The 18213-nt window shown below is 38.4% G+C and overlaps 1 protein-coding gene across 4 annotated transcripts in view; it reads right to left on the reverse strand.

Annotated features, from left to right (window-relative positions):
• DTNB (dystrobrevin, beta) overlaps positions 1-14279 on the reverse strand; it is a 210494-nt gene extending 196215 nt beyond the window's left edge. The window contains exons 1-2 of one of the 4 annotated variants that reach the window (XM_010840575.1): positions 13917-14262; positions 2122-2202 (exon numbers count right to left, since the gene is read on the reverse strand). In XM_010840575.1, coding sequence (XP_010838877.1) covers positions 2122-2202; positions 13917-13983 — 148 coding nt within the window. In that variant the 5' untranslated portion in view covers positions 13984-14262. Of the gene's footprint in view, positions 1-2121; positions 2203-9495; positions 9874-13916 lie in introns of those variants that run through there. The other 3 variants (XM_010840576.1, XM_010840573.1, XM_010840574.1) reach the window with 3 other exon arrangements.
• Positions 14280-18213: the final 3934 nt, after the last annotated feature.

Raw genomic sequence — 18213 nt, forward strand, 5'->3', positions numbered from 1 at the left:
TAATAGTAAAATGTTGAAAGCCGCTTCTCTAATACTGAGAATGAGATAAAAACGCCCACTATCATCCTTCCTATTGTATTTCAGATCCTAAACCATATAAATATGCAGTAATTATCAGTACAAACATTGGAAATAAAGAAGTGTAACTCATTCAAATGACAAAATTATATACATTAAAAATCATAAAAACTCTATACATTTATCACTAAAATTAATATGTGAGTCTGGAATGACTGCTAGATACAAATCAAGATATGAAAGTCACTGCATTTCCACATACCAGTTACAGGTAATGAAATTTTAAAAACGTATAATAGAATTACACATCATCAAGAATTTAGGAATAAGTCCAATAAAGGATGTGTAGCATCTCTACCAAAATACCTATAACTAGCAGAAAATGAAAATCTAAATAAATGGAGGGATATACCATGTTTATAGAATAAAATCTCAACACTGGATATATAGCAATTCTCCCCAACTTGATCTACAGATTCAATGCAATCCCAAGAAAATCCCAAGTGCTATATATTAAAAGGATGAATTTTACCATATGTAAATTAAAATTTTAATTTTATAATTAAAATTATGTTTTTAGTATAAATTAACGGATTCTAAAATTTGTGTGAAAATAAATGTAAAAAGGAATATGTCTCTATAGAACAAAGTAGGGAGACTTGTTCTACCTGATATTCAGAACATGCTATAAAGCTGTAACAATGATGATTGGTACAAGGATAGACAAATAGACCAACAGAACACAAGAGTCCAAAAGCAGATCCTCTCATATATGGACACAGCTATCAACATTCTGGTGCATTTCTCCTAATGAATATGAGAGAAAGATTTTTTTAGTAATGTAGAAACCGGATGGTCTCTTCAATAAACAGTGTAAGGTCAACTGAACATACATATGGAAAAAATTTGATTCCTACTTATACTCTCCACCCACAGAAAAATTTCAGGTGGATTGAAGAATCATATGTGACAACATAGAACTTCTAAAACCATGCATCTTTTGTTTATATTACTAATGCCATTAGCCTGGCTCAGCCCACACACAGACTAATGTGTTCCAAGAATTATAGGAAGAATTATAAAACTGGTAGTTGCCCTAGGACAGTGGTTTTCAAACTTTTTGACAACCCACAAAAATGTATTTTAATCAAAACACACATACACACAGACTTCTAGATATATAAAAAACATGTTCCACAAAATGCCTTACTATATAAGTTATATTCTAGCTTTTTGCCCTTCTTCTTTCTCTCCATTACATGCTTTATATTCTGGCTACAGTCCACCAAAACGGTTTCAGGAACCATTAACAGGTCACAACCCATAATTTGAAAAACAATGCTCTGGGAAATCCAGAGAAGAAACATGACTTTAATCTAGGATGGCATGGTAAACTCTTCAAAGAGAATTTTAAGCTAGAATTTCTGAGTAGGACTTAAAGCAGTGTAGAAGTATTTAGATACAAAGTGACTTATAATAAATGGCAAACAAAACCTAGACTAAAACAGATTTTCCCACTCTAAGGCTAATGATCTTTAGATTACACAAAACAGTTTTTCCTTAATACACACACAAACACATATATGAGAAAAGTACAATAATTCTAAATTAGTTCTCTGTACACAAATTAAGAAGGATTTTATATGCCTGTGTATATACATATACACATACATATATTTATTTCATAAGTAGCAACTGTGGAAGCAACTGTTTATAGAAAAGGCTGATTTATGTTATAAGTTTAATCAAGAAAGTTCATTTTTATTATACCTTTATCAAAATATTAGCTTTTCTTTCCCTCCAGAAACTGATAAATTGTATTAATTTTATATAAAACTTTTCACTAAAAACAGTGACAAGGAGAAATCAATTCTCCCATTTAAAGAATTAAGTAATCTCAAAGCTGGTTACCGTACTGAGTTTCTTAAATATTTTGAGGGACACCCAGAATAAATCAAGAAGTTCTTTCCATTATGAAGCTTACATTCTAATAAACACTTATGATAAAAAATAACTTAATTAACATTACAATATGACTAGAACACAGTAAAAACCTTTACACTTTCAAGAGCTCTATCATAGAAATGAGTAGAAATGACTTACGGTTGCATCGTTTTTGTACAAATCGTAATTTGCAAGCTGTTCTGTAAGTTGATAGTCGTATGACATCAAAATTCTGAGCACCTGAAAAAGGGCAAATAAAAAAACCTTCAATTAGATTTACCATTTAATTTCTACACTCTGGGGAAGTGACTATTCTATTGTGTTGGCACAGGCTATACATAACATGTCAAATAGGCCTTCTTTGGCTAAAACACAAGGTGGAGAAGAAGGGTTAAGAAACGCTTCTGTGTGCCCGCTCCATGCCAAGCACGACGCCAGCAGTTTTGCCTACATCAGTCCGTCTGCTAGTCTAGGAAAACTCTAGGGCAGGACCACTCATGATTTGAGTGAATGAATTACATATTCTGCAAAGTGAAAATCAGTGGTAGAGTAGGAAAGACCTCAGCCTAGAGTCAGGAAAGCTCAATTCCAGCCCCAGTCTGACCACCAACCTTGGACCATGACTGTGGCCGTGTTACATCCCTTCTTCTTGGCCTCACTGGCCCCATCTGAAAAATCAGGGAACTGGACCAGCTGATCTCTAAGGTCCCCTTCCATGTCTGAGGCAGACTGGGTTTTTCGAGAAAGGGCCATGCCAGTATTTCCAGACCACTGTTTTATGTGCTTCTAGTACACTGCCCCTCCCCAGCAAGGGCTAAAGATGATTTCCCTCCACCTGCATGTGAAGTCATGGGGACTGCCTCTACAAAGAGAGTGTGGCAGAGGAACACTGCCTGATTTCTGAAGGTGGGTGATAAACCTGGGACAGCTTGGCCCTGCTCTCACTCTCTGAGGATGCTTGGAAGCTGGACATCATTGCTGTAAAGAAACCCAAAGTAGCTGGATGTGGAGAGACCACACAGAGATGCTGGTAGGCAGAGGAACCGAGTCCATCAGCTCAAAGTCAGCAGCAACTGCCAAACACGTGAGTGAGCAAGTCAAATGACCCAGCCTTGAGTCTGAGCCTCCAGCAGAGGCCTCAGGTTCATGCAGCAAAGTCAAGACATCAGCACTGGATGACGTTCTGTTTTCAGACCCAAAAAAAGATGTAAAATAAATGACTGTTCGGGGATAAGTGATATATAGCCAAAGTAACTAGAACAAAGCCTAAATTACATGAGGCTATGAATCAAACTTTGTTTGCATTTCAAAATTTGCTGTAAAAGTCTCCCTGAACGTTAAGCCCACTTCAAGGAACTCTGACCTCCAATGTGAGGTTTTTTGTTTTTTTTTTTTTCCCATTCATACTGCCTTTGTAAGATCTGGCAGCAACTTTTGACTCAACAGAGGGAAAGGGAACTGTCATAAATTTTCTTCTTCTACCAATATTTACAGTCATCTCTCATTTCTGCTCATTCTACAGTATAGGGAAAAAAAGGATTTTTCCAGGTTTTTGGTGAATATACTTATTGACCAAAAATTGAAGCAAAGATTTCTTTTAATCTCATTTCAATCAACCTTTACCTTGATGTCACGATTAAAATTATTTCCTTCATCACCTGGCTCTCACAAAATTTCTATCCTTCTATACATACACCCCCACTCCAGTACTCTTGCCTGGAAAATCCCATGGATGGAGGAGCCTGGTAGGCTGAAGTCCATGGGGTCGTTGAGAGTCGGACACGACTGAGCGGCTTCACTTTCACTTTCCACTTTCATGCATTGGAGAAGGAAATGGCAACCCACTCAAGTGTTCTTGCCTGGAGAATCCCAGGGATGGGGGAGCCTGGTGGGCTGCCGTCTATGGGGTCGCACAGGGTTGGACACGACTGAAGCGACGCAGCAGCAGCATACATACACCATTCAGTCCTGTTTTTTTAATATAACAGGTTTTTTGAAATAGAATTCACCCATTTAAAGTATTCAATTTAGTTGTACAACCATCACCACAGTTTTTAGAAATTTTTCACTATTTCAAAAAGAAACCTCTTCCCCTTATGAGTCACTCTGCTTATTTCTTAATTGGGTTGTCTGTCTTTCATCATTGAGTTGTAAGAGTCCTTTAAATGTTATAGATATGAGTCCCTTATGAAACATATGATTTGCAAATTTTTCCTCCCATTCTGTGAGTAGTCATTTCACTTTCTTAGTCATATCCACTAGAGTACAGAAGTTTTTAACTTTGATTAATCCACTATATCTACTCATTCTTTAGTCACTCGTGCTTTAGGTGTCAAACCTGAGAAGGCGTTGCCTAATCTAAGTTCATGAAGATTTATATTAATACCTATGTTTTTTCTAACCGTTTTACAGTTTTAGCTCTTATATTGAGGTCTATGACATATTTTCGGGGCTTTGTTGGTAGCTCAGCTGGTAAAGAATCCGGCTGCAGGGCAGGAGATGCCGGTTCAATTCCTAGGTCAGGAAGGTCCCCTGGAGGAGGGATAAGCTACCCACTCCAGGATCCTGGACTTCCCTGGTAGCTCAGATGGTAAAGAATCCACCTGCAATGCACAAGACCCCAGTTCAATTCCTGGGTCAGAAAGATCCCCTGGAGGAGGGCATGGTGACCAGACCACCTGACCTGCCTCCTGAGAAATCTGTATGCATGTGAGGAAGCAATAGTTAGAACTGGACATTGAACAACAGACTGGTTTCAAATCAGGAAGGGAGTACGTGAAGGCTGTATATTTTCACCCTGCTTATTTAACTTCTATGCAGAGTACATCATGAGAAATGCTGGGCTGGAAGAAGCACAAGCTGGAATCAGGATTGCTGGGAGAAATATCAATAACCTCAGATATGCAGACGACACCACCCTTATGGCAGAAAGTGAAGAAGAACTAAAGAGCCTCTTGATGAAAGTGATACAGGAGAATGAAACAGTTGGCTTAAAGCTCAATATTCAGAAAACAGATCATGGCATCTGGTCCCATCACTTCATGGCAAATAGATGGGGGAACAGTGGAAACAGTGGCTGGCTTTATTTTTCTGGGCTCCAAGATTGTTGCAGATGGTGATTACAGCCATGAAATTAAAAGACGCTTACTCCTTGAAAGGAAAGTTATGACCAGCCTAGACAGCATGTTAAAAAGCAGAGACATTGCTTTGTCAACAAAGGTCCATCTAGTCAAGGCTATGGTTTTTCCAGTGTTTTTCTCACATGTATGGATGTGAGAGTTGAAAGCTGAGCGCCGAAGAATTGATGCTTTTGAACTGTGGTGTTGGAGAAGACTCTTGAGAGTCCCTTAGACTGCAAGGAGATCCAACCAGTCCATCCTAAAGGATATCAGTCCTGTTTGTTCATTGGAAGGACTGATGTTGAAACTGAAACTCCAATACTTTGGCCACCTGATGCGAAGAGCTGACTCATTTGAAAAGACCGTGATACTGGGAAAGATTGAGGGCAGGAGGAGAAGAGGACAACAGAGGATGAGATGGCTGGATGGCATCACCAGCTCAATGGACATGGGTTTGGGTGGACTCTGGGAGTTGGTGATGGACAGGGAGGCCTGGCGTGCTGCGGTTCATGGGGTCACAAAGAGTAGGACACAACTGAGAGACTGAACTGAACTGAAACATATGTTTTTATGAGAAACACTGAGAAAAAGGATGTTAACAGCTAGGAAAGGGAAGTTCCATCCCCAGCTGATCAAACAAAAGATTATTAATCTAATTGATCAGACTTTTGCAAGGCATTTATTAGGCCATGTTTGCTAGTGGAGAAGTAACTACAGTAAAAAAAAAAAAAAGTCAGTGTATCTGGTATAACTTTCTCTTCAAACTCTTTCTCTAGTGCAGTTAGAATCAGATTAGTCACCACAAAAGATGAAATAAAGCAGATACCATGCAAGTCCAAAGCTAAATAGTTTCAGAAAACAGAAGACTCTAAATGCTTCAGTTTGCCAGAAATCACTATGCTAAAGTTTCAGGAACCAGTCAAGAGTTAAGTATCACTCTGCTTTCCTTTGCCAGTCTGATCCTTAAGAAAATACATCACTCTAAATGCAATAGGGGAAAATGTACAAATAGTAGTAGGGCTTCCCTGGGGGATCAGATGGTAAAGAATCTGCCTGCAATGTAGGAGTGAAAGTGAAAGTGAAGTCGCTCAGTCGTGTCCGACTCTTTGCAACCTCATGGGCGGTAGCCTGCACCAGGCTCCTCCATCCATCGGATTTTCTAGGCAAGAGTACTGGAGTGGGTTGCCATTTCCTTCTCCAGGGAATCTTCCTGACCCAGGGATTGAACCCAGGTCTTACCAGGGAAGTCCTATGTAGGAGACTTGGGTTCAATCCCTGGGTTGGGAAGATCCCCTGGAGAAGGGAATGGCTACCCACTCCAGTATTCTTGTCTGGAGAATTCCATGGACAGAGGAGCCTGGAGGGCTACAGTCCACAGGATCCCAAAGAGTCAGACATGACTGAGCAACTAACCCTTTCTCTTCACTTCATAGATAGCAGTGGGCTATTACAGAATTCAGAAATTTTAAGAATTTCTGGCCAGACTATCATTTCTTTAAAATTTAACAGCAGTCCAAATCCAAAAATAATTTCAAAAGGGATTTCCCAGGTAAGAACACTGGAGTGGGTTGCCATTTCCATTTCCAGGGCATCTTCTCAACCCAGGGATCAAACCCAGGTCTCCCGCATTGCAGGCAAATTCTTTACTGTCTGAGCCACAACTCAACAATTACAAGGGGTTCATAGACATTAACTATTATTTCATTAAATTGATGGTAGGTGCTTATGGAGAATAAATAGAAGGTAGTTATGAGGATATAATAGGTACCCAGGCTAGGTGCCAAGGAGAATGTGGGTTTGTCTGCCAAGACAAAGTGGGGAGGGGTGTCCCAGAGCTGTACAAAGGCTCAGGGGTGTGAAGGGACCATCTGGATGGCCGTACTGTGAGATGTGTACTGGGGAGACCACCTGCATGCTCTTTGAAAGATAGCTAGCTATTCCATATGTCAGAAGGCATATCAATGGTTGTCCCTGACTTGTTAGGAGGGGGCACATTTGGGTCAACTGGAAATAGGCACAAGGGAACCTATCAATAACCTTAGAACTTCACTAAAATCTCACTATACTAATATTCAACAAATCAAGTACTCTAGCCTCCCATGTATTTCCCTTCTTCTGGAGCAGTCCAATCTTCCCTTATCTATATAACAAGAATCCACATCCACTAAGTATAGCCTTCGCTTTTTTAATACTTCCCCTATGTAAAGTGAAAGTGAAAGTTGCTCAGTCATGTCCAACTCTTTGCGACCCCATGGACTATACATGGACTTGTCCGGACCAGAATACTGGAGTGGGTAGCCTTTCCCTTCTCCAGGGGATCTTCCCAACCCAGGGATTGAACCCAGGTCTCCCACATTGCAGGCAGATTCTTTACCAGCTGAGCCACGAGGGAAGCCCAAGAATACTGGAGTGGGTAGCCCATCCCTTCTCCAGTGGATCTTCCCAACCTAGGAGTCAAACCAGGGTCTCCTGAATTAAATTCCTGATCAAAAAATACGTTAGCTTGGCAAATACAAAATAGAAAAAACCCGAGTGAAGAAATTTAAATGATTAGAATATCACTTTGGAAATTCTGAACTAGAAAGGATTCAGTTCAGTTACTCAGTCATGTCTGACTCTTTGAGATCCCATGGACTGCAGCATACCAGATTCCCTGTCCATCACCAACTCCCAGAGGTTGCTCAAACTCATGTCCCATTGAGTCAGTGATGCCGTCCAATGATCGAGTCCTCTGTGGTCCCCTTCTCCTCCCGCCCTCAATCCTTCCCAGCATCAGGTCTTTTCCAATGAGTTAGTTCTTCGCATCAGATGGCCAAAGTATTGGAGTTTCAGCTTTAGCATCAGTCCTTCCAATGAATATTCAGGACTGATTTCCTTTAGGATAGACTGGTTGGATCTCCCTGCTGTCCAAGGGACTCTCAAGAGTCTTCTCCAACACCACAGTTCAAAAGCATCAATTCTTCAGTGCTCAGCTTTCTTTATAGTCCAACTTTCATATACATATCCATACATAACTACTGGAAAACCATAGCTTTGACTAGATGGACCTTTGTTGGCAAAGTAATGTCTCTGATTTTTAATATGCTGTTTAGGTTAGTCATAGCTTTTCTTCCAAGGAGCAAGCATCTTTTAATTTCATGGCTGCAGTCACCATCTGTCTGCAGTGATTTTGGAACCCCAAAAAATAAAATCTGTCACTGTTTCCACTGTTTCCCCATCTATTTGCCATGAAGTGGTGGGACCAGATGTCATAATCTTAGAAAGAATTAATCTTCATTATTATTCATTTCAAGAATATTTCATTGTAAGAAATACAATAAAATGTCATTTTAATATTATACTGATATCAGACAATGTTTCAAGTTCATCAAGAAATGGTACAGAGAGTCTTAACTAAATATCCAGGCAGAATTCTGGCCCCAATTAGAAAGCCCAGTCAAAGTCCTGGACAGACAGGAAACCAATGCGACACTGGATACCCAAGAGGCAGAGGAAAAAGATAGGGAAAGGACAGAAAGGATTAACCCTTCTTTGCACATTATGGCTCTACTTATTAATGAGAAATGGATATGGATGTTCTGGAGTATAATCAAATCCCAAGGAAAGCAAAGAGTCAAATGGAAGGGTTTTATTGTATTTGTCTGTATCAGAAGCCTACATCAAAATCCCCACAGGAGGAAGCTGGAATCTTCATTCCTAACAAATAAAATGTTAGTTTAGAGCAACACAGGATTATCTAACTCAATTTAAAGGTCTGCCTCGTGCACCTCTCAAATTTTATCTCACACTCAACTCCAATTAGTCTGGACTACATGTAATTACCCAAACAAGCCAGGGCCTCTCACCTCTGAGCCTCCATAGGCGATAATGTCCCAGCCCTTCCTTCACCACATATGGGGCTGACTCAGCCAGGACATCGCTTCCTCCCAGATTTCTTCCTGGACACCACTGGCTTCCCTCAACATGGCTCCCACTGCCCCATCATTCTTGGTTCCCTTTTCCAGGAAAACAAGATCCAAGAAGGCAGAGACCATGTTACCATTGTATTATTCATTACGATATGCCCCAAAGTAAGGCACGTGACTGCTGGTCAGGAGATCAAACCAGTCCATCCTAAAGGAAATCAATCCTTAACATTCATTGGAAAGACTGATGCTGAAGCTCCAGTACTCTGGGCACCCGATGCAAAACGCCAACTCACTGGAAAAGACCCTGATTCTGGGAAACATTGAAGGCAGGAGGAGAAGGGGACACCAGAGGATGAGATGGTTGGATGGCATCACCAACTCGATGGACACGAGTTTGAGCAGTCTCCAGGAGATGGTGAAGGACAGGGAAGCCTGGCATGCTGCAGTCCATGGGGTCACAAAGAGTCGGATACAACTGAGCAACTAAACAACAACTAAATACTTACTGAATGAATAAACTACTGAAAATTAGGAAGTTCTGGAATGCCTGGTATAAAAGACTCTGATCTGTTCTTTTCTGAAAAATATAAAGTCAAGTCAAAAGGTTATACAACTGTAGACACTAGCAAAGAAAGGCTGATGGAGGGAGATAATAAAAGTAGTGGAGCAGTCAACTCCTCTTCCTGTGTAAACATGTTGATGCTTTTAGCCCTCTTCAAATAGGGCCAAGCATTCCAAAGATGTTCCAGGAAGCCATAAGATGTGGTGGAGGTGCTCAGTAGACCAATGAGAGGCATGAGGAAATAAATGTACTTTGCTGAGAAAGGAATCTAACTGGGGAGACAAGAAGCATGGAAGGAGAAAAAAGAGGAGAGATTATAAATCTAATAAATGTATAGTAACATTTCAGAGCTGTCCAAAAACTTTTACAAATACTTCTGATTAAGAAAAAAATATTTTAAAAAAATAGTCTGAATAAGTAACAAATATGAACATGAATGACTTCCTCATTTTTTTCTTGGCAGTCCAATTAGAAACCCTAGGGACCGAAGATGAAGCCAGAGGTCCCAGAAGACAGGAAGGTACAAATAAAATCAAGATCACTGAAGGGTGACTCTCACAGTTGGTGAACGAGGGGAAAAAGTTTTAAAATCCCACAAAGGGAAATGGTAGAGACACATGGCTGATTCCACTAAGATTTAATTTTTTTTTTTAAATAATGGCAAGCAAGGAAAGTGGTAACCAAATAGGCTGCATAAAACAAAAGTGGATTATACAGAATAAAAATAAAGTTTAATTTGTGGGCTTCAAAAAACACAAAAAGTAGCGTCTATTTCATAAAGGAGGTACTCTAAAGCATTCTAATATTCTTATACTACTTTGAACAAAGTTATAAATATTGATAGGATTTGGACTTCATTTCAATTGATGTTAAAATTTCTGGAGTAACCACAAAAAGAACAGAAAAAGAACATACAACCCACAATTAAGTAGAGGAAAAAAGTAGAATGGGAAGGAAGGAAGCTCAATTCATCTAAGAAAAGCCAAGGAAAGAGGGAAAAAACAAAACACAACAGAGAAACAACAAAATTGAAGCACAAAATATAATGGAAGAAAAATGAAACATATCAGTATTCATAACAGCATTCATAACAAAAAAATTTAAAGAATAAAAATAAATATACTGTACTAGGCATGCTAACCAAAAGAAAGCTGGTATAGCTATATTAATATACAACAAATCAGCCCTCAAAGCAAAGAAACATTACTAGAAAAAATGTACCTATTTAATAATAAAAGATTCAATTTTCTAGGTAGACAGAACATTTTAATATATATGCATCTAAGAACAAAAGCTTCAAAACACTGACAGTACTACAGGGGGAAAACTTTAAATCCATGATCAATGCAGAGATTTTCAACACCTCCAGTAATTAAGATCAAGCAGTCAAATGAGTAAGGAAAAAAGACTTTAATAAAATATAACAAGCTTGATTGAGATATTATTTTCAAGCATTCAGGGAATATTCAGAAAAACAAATAACATAAAATATCAAGAAACACAAAGATTCTAGAGTGTTCCTCATTCCCTGACCCATAAATCAAGCTAAATATTCTTATAATTAAAAACATCCACTTACTAGTTTAAAAGGATACTTCTAAATAATTCATAAGAGAAATTAGAAAACACAGAAATATAATAATAATAATAATAGTATATATCAGAAGACATACCTACAAAAATAGAAAGTCAAGAAAAAGTATTCAGTGCTTACATAAGAAAGAAAAAAAAAGTCTGAAAATAAACCTCTACCTATAAAAATATAGAACTGCCTAAAGTAGAAAGAAGAAAATAATAAACCATGTAATAACATGAAATAATGAGGTAGAAAACAAAGATTCAGGGAGAGGACCAATAAAGCCAAAAGTTTCTTGGAAAAAAACAATAAAAGTGACAAAATTCTGGAAAAGGAAAAATAAAATCAGAATCTCTGAATATGAAGGCCTGGCATCAAGTATATTGTAGACTCAACTAGGAGCTTTTATTTTGGTACCAGAGTTGAGAAACTATTACTTATCATTTTTCTTAGAATTTTATATCATATAAAAATTATAAACTATCAAATTTCTACATAATTTCTCCTTTAATAAATATTTATTGAGTTGATGGGGCTATCATGATAAATACATGTGATTCTTACTTTCATGGGGTTCAAGTCTAAAAGATAAAATATTAAGTAAAGAGACTTCATGCTCCCAAAGCAGGGGGCACAGGTTCAATCTCTGATCAGGGAACTAAGATCCCACATGACATGCAGTGCTGTCAAAAAAATCAAATAACACCCAAAGAATTAACAAACTAATTTCATCACTGTTTAAAATAGGAAATTTAAAGCTATTGTCCAAAAACAGAAAGGCTTAAGAATACCACTGAGTGGCACAATAATAAAGGTAGCTATGACAAAGAAATCATATCGCCTGCAAATCCTAGAATATTTACTCTTTGACTGTTTAAGAAAAAGACTGTTGGCTCCAGAATTATGTATGTTAACAGAGTAAAGGAAAAATATATGTCACTATATCTCAATTTTTTAAAAAGGAGAAATACATTCCTCTCAAGAGAAGCAGAGACAAATGATAAAATTCAATACTCATTCATGATTTAAAGAAAATAACAGTAATAACACTTGGTAAATTAGAGCAGAAAGGTAGTTCCTTAACCTGATAAAAGGTACAAAACCTATAACAAATATCATTTTAATAGTGAAATATTACATCCACTCCCATTCAAGCCAAAAACGAGACAAGAATGTCTGCTATCCTCCCAACTCTTAACTATAGTATCTGTATAGTCAGTAGATAATGAAAAAGAGGTAAAAGTATTGCAAAAGTAAGAGTCAAAAGGCCTTTCTTTAAAAATTATACAGTTCTGTAGAATGTACACCACCAAGAATGAACCAGAATGTAAACCATAGGCTTTGGGTTGTTATAATATGCCAATGTAGGCCCATCAGTTGTAATGAATGGTCTACTCTGGTGTGAGTGTTGACAGATACGTCAGTAGAAGTCTATAAACTAACATTAAGAGTAATGAAAGAGCAGAGAGAAAGATCATGAGATTCAAAATCAACATACTAAAGTCAACTCAACACCTGGATGACAGGGCCAAGTCATCAGGGTGGCAAACAGTGGTTTCTGCATCCTTAGAAGGTAATTATGCTGGAGATTTGGGGTGAAGTTGGAAATAAGAGTGGGGCTTCCCATAGCAGATACCATCACCACCAATGCAATTCTTTCTGTGGAGAAATAGAGGTGACTCTTGCAGCCACACCCACCAAACATCTCCCAGACCATCCATATTCTTGAGTTTGTTACACAGAATGGTAATTTATATGAAGTTTATGTCAGTGATAACGTTCACTAAGCAATCAACCCAATTCTTTGAAGAATACCCAATTTTTACTTTAAATATTTCCCCGATCATGCTCGCTCACATGCCCATGAGAGTGCATGCCAGATAATTCTTAATATCAAGAATTATTATTTATTTGGTTTCCATTTTTGTCAGTTTCCCTTTAAAATGAAAACAGTATGAGTGAAGTCAGGGACTGTGTTTTGTTCTCCCCTATATGGCTCAGATGGTAAAGAGTCTGTCTGCAATGCAGGAGATGCTGGTTCGATCCCTGGATGGGGAAGATCCCCTGAAGAAAGGAATGGCAAACCACTCCAGTAATGTTGCCTAGAGAATTCCATGGACAGAGAAGCCTGGTGGGCTATGGTCCATGGGGTCACAAAGAGTCAGACACAACTGGGACACGACTAACACAACCCTAGCACCTATAATGGTGCCTGGAATATAACAGATTCTCAGTAAATAAAATTCAATGAAAAGGTGACCTCTTTGCTGAAGAATATAGGAATATATAAGAATAAATAACAATATGTAAGAATGTTTTAACAGAAGATTTTAAAGGGTATATAGTAAAGTTACATACCAAAGTACACATTCCTACTTTTACTTCTTCCTACAGCTCTAAGTGTTGTTCTAACAGTTAGTTCTCTCTACATTAGAGTCTTTATCTACAGTAAGGTAATTTATGTAACATATTATTTATCATCACCTGCAAGCTCATGGTAACAATGGAGTTACTACAAGAGGTCTAAATTGACTGGCATGCTTTAAATGCACAGATATTCTAGTTAACATATTTGTCATTATTTATGATCTTGCTTAAGAAAGCAACTCAAGTTAATTCAATTAAAGTAATGCTCTGGCTTGGTGTCCTCCAACTGCATGATTCTTTAACTCCCATTCCTCTCCTTCTAAAATTTGTAACATAAAACTTCTGATTAAAGCTGTGATTTGATCAGGGGGAAAAAAGACATTCCCACATATTAATACAAACAAGGATTCCAGAAGACTCACGCATTTCTATGAACAGCTGCCTCTTCTCTGCCATGGTCTTCCGCTTGTTCCCACTTTCCTCAATCATCCTAGAGACAAAGAAGGATACAGTAAACAAATGTGTAAACAAATGTGTAATTTGACAATTCCATCAAGTGCTTATCAGTCTGTTGTGGAGAGGTACAGGAAACCAAGCCGTCTATGCACACATTAAAAGGATACCAATAAAAGTAAAGTGGAAGCCCGAGGCAGAAAAAGACAAACGACTGTCCCCTTATTTGACAGCTTCTAAATATTATAAAGTCAATACTTAAATGAGCTCATACACTTGCTTCCTGTGCTGACAATATGGAGCCATGTCTTATTTTTAACTTTATTTTCTCTACAGAGTCCTGGATTAGTCAAGACAATTTCCCCATATTCCTACCGTTTTACATAGATAAACATGTTATTAAAAATAATTTAGATAATAATTATAATGAAAGGCTATAATAATAAAAACATTAAGATAATTAGCTTATACATAAAAGATATAAATAAAATCTTTTATTTTTATATTAAAAAGTACTGAAAGAGGAATTCATGCACAAATTCAAAGAACTCCTAAACATAAGTTTTTAATCACATGACTTACACTATGCCAGTCACTTTGTTTAAAAATAAAACTCTTTCCATGCATTATCTCATTTAATTCTCCCAACAATTCTGAGTGTTGGCATTATTATTATCCCATTTTATAGATTAGAAAACAGATGTCTAGAAAAGAACACTAACTTGCTCAAAGACACAGAATGCAGAAGCAATAGAGCAAAATTGCAACCCTTTCATTAAACTTCTTTCACAACTGTTGTTTCTAAATACATTTCAAATCTCTATGCTTAAAAGGCTAGAACACAATAGCCCACTGCATGGACCTTACTGATGTAAAATTTGTGACAATTTCAGCTAAACTCTGCCTTACTCTATGAAGTAAAAAGTATCTACAAATAGCATATGCTAAATAATTCCATAAGCGCATTAAACTACTGTAGATCATGGAGTTATTTACATAACATTCTCAAATGTGTTAGAATCATAAATTAAATGATGACTACACAAATTACATATCCATTAAAGCAAGTGCCTACTGAAAGTTTAGTTATAGCCTAAAGAAAATTTAAAATGTAAATATATTCCTTAACATTCTGCAATTAATATTTTGATCATTAAAACTATCCCTTTCCTAAATCACTGTAATGTTACCAAATAGTAAGTGATGGTTACCTAACAATTTGCCCCCAAGAGGAAACAGTTTTAAACAGAAGCAAAGTAAGCCGAAGAAAAAGCAACCAGAAACAGCAAAAAAAAAATCTAATGAAATCTAAGTCCTAGAGAAAAAGCAAGAGTTGGGACCAGTAACCTGTAATTATAAAGAAAAAGGGTATTCAAAAACCTCCTCCCTCCTATCCAAAAACTTGGTCTCTCACTGTGTATTACAAAGTTTAAATGCTAAACACAAATTAAAATACAGAATCATAATATCCTTTATAAAATATATAACTTATTAAATTTCTTCTACTTTGTTCTTTAAATTAATTTTTCTCAAAGTAGAATCTAAGAATTCCTGGAGATCCCTAAATTCTTCAGGACAATTTTCTAATTTTGTCTTTATTTCCAGATTAATCTTGAAAAAATTAATAAAAACATGTTGTACTGCCAATGCCACTTTAGAGCCCGCATCTACATGTATGAATATGGTAGCACCGGAAGCAAGAGGTCATGTAAAGCAGGGACAATTAAACTAGAGAAACTATACTACCCTGGACCAGATCTGACCTGTCACCTGTTTTTGCAAATAAAGTTTTACTGGAACACAGCCACATCTATTCATTTATCTATTGTCTATGGATGCTCTCCGGAGAAGGCAATGGCATCGCACTCCAGTACTCTTGCCTGGAAAATCCCACGGATGGAGGAGCCTGGTAGGCTGTAGTCCATGGGGTCGATAAGAGTCGGACACAACTGAGCGACTTCACTTTCACTTTTCACTTTCCTGCACTGGAGAAGGAAATGGCAACCCACTCCAGTGTTCTTGCCTGGAGAATCCCAGGGATGGGGGAGCCTGGTGGGCTGCCGTCTATGGGATCACACAGAGTCGGACACGATTGAAGTGACTAGCATGGATGCTCTCATACTACAAAGGCTGAGTTGAGTGTTTTCCACAAAAAGCATCTGGCACGCAAAGTCTAAAATCTTTACTATCTGGTCCTTTAAGAAAAAGTATGCCAACCCAACCTAAAGCAACAGTAATTAATATTGCATTACTACAAATGACTGGCTCAGTTCAGTTAGCATGTTCCCATGTCAAAATGACAACAATCATCCCACATTCCACAAGGGTTTGAGTTTCACTTCCATTATTAGAAGTTTATCCTTGGCAACTGCCTTATTAATTACTCTAAGATTCATTCTTCATTGCTGTACACATTTAAAATTTTGATCAGTCAGTCAGTTTGTTCGCTCGGTCGTGTCCGACTCTTTGCGACCCCATGAATTGCAGCACGCCAGGCCTCCCTGTCCATCACCAACTCCCGGAGGTCACCCAAACTCTTGTCCATCGAGTAGGTGATGCCATGCAGCCATCTCATCCTCTGTCGTCCCCTTCTCCTCCTGCCCCCAATCCCTCCCAGCATCAGAGTCTTTTCCAATGAGTCAACTCTTCGCATGAGGTGGCCAAAGTATTGGAGTTTCAGCTTTAGCATCAGTCCTTCCAAAGAAATGCCAAATTGCCCTCCAAAATGCTGTGTCAGTATACTTTTACTAATAATCTTCCCCCAGGAAGTTTTAGAAATTACTAAGGTAGTCAGCACAAACTGACCTTGTGCATTTGTGCTCAGTCATGTCCGACTCTTTGCAATCCAATGGACTGTAGCCTGCCAGGCTCCTCTGTCCGTGGAATGTCCCAGGCAACAATACTGGAGCAGGTTGCCATTTCCTTCTCCAGAGGATCTTCCCGACCCAGCGATCAAACCCATATCTCCAGCATTGGCAGGTGATTTTTTTTTAACCACTGAGCCACCTGGGAAGCCCTTACTCTCCCATCAAATTATACACCTGCACGGAATGTGTGCTGGAGTTATTTGAGGTTGGTGAAAGTAAATATCACCAGGTGGACTGGGAAAGAATACAACAGAATCCAAAATACCACCAAACAGCTGGTGAGTTTATCCTTTTTTCCCTCTTGAACCCCTGGCTTGAACTCAACAAGCACAAACCCCTGAACCTAGCACAGAGGAATCTGGGAAAAATCCTCTAGCTAAAGCTTAAAGAGAAGAAAGAAGTCTAAAGCCCATCCAGAGAGAATGGGAGAGACTTCCCATTCTCAAGTTCTCCCAGCACTTTTTTCCTCTCTTCTTTTTCTTCATTTTCTCCCACTCCAGCCAAGCAGTGGCAGTATCAATAAAAGCAGCTACCCTGGAAAACTACAGGAGTCAAAAATTTGAAGAAAGATGTATCATCTAATCAGATGGTCTAATCAAAACCCCAGCATAATTATTTGTAAATATAGACAGTTCTAAATTTTATATGGAGAGCCTAAAGCTACAGACCAGATAAGAAATTTTGGAAAGGAAGAATAACGTTGGAGGCACATACTATTCAATTTTAAGAATTACTAAAAAACTACAGTAATCAAGACAGCATGATATTGACAAAGGGACAAGTACACAGATCAACGAAATAGAACAGAGTCTGGATACAGAGGCACACAAATATGGCCACTTGATTTTTTTTTTAAGATACAAAAGAAATTCAATGAAGAAAGGACAGTCTTGGTGTCAGAAAAACTGGTTATGCTTATGTCAAAAAAATGACCTATACCTCACACCATAAATAAAAAATTCAAAATGGAAGACAGACATAAATGCAAAAGTGTAAAAGAAGAAACCATGAGAGAAAATCTTCGTGGTCTGATCAGATCAGATCAGATCAGTTGCTCAGCCATGTCCGACTCTTTGCGACCCCATGAATTGCAGCACGCCAGGCCTCCCTGTCCATCACCAACTCCCAGAGTTCACTCAGACTCACGTCCATCGAGTCACTCATGTCATCCAGCCATCTCATCCTCTGTCGTCCCCTTCTCCTCCTGCCCTCAATCCCTCCCAGCATCAGAGTCTTTTCCAATGAGTCAACTCTTCGCATGAGGTGGCCAAAGTACTGGAGTTTCAGCTTTAGCATCATTCCTTCCAAAGAAATCCCAGGGCTGATCTCCTTCAGAATGGACTGGTTAGATCTCCTTGCAGTCCAAGGGACTCTCAAGAGTCTTCTCCAACACCACAGT

This window comes from Bison bison, unplaced genomic scaffold (assembly GCF_000754665.1).
Source record: "Bison bison bison isolate TAMUID 2011002044 unplaced genomic scaffold, Bison_UMD1.0 scf7180017864145, whole genome shotgun sequence".
NCBI lineage: Eukaryota > Metazoa > Chordata > Mammalia > Artiodactyla > Bovidae > Bison > Bison bison.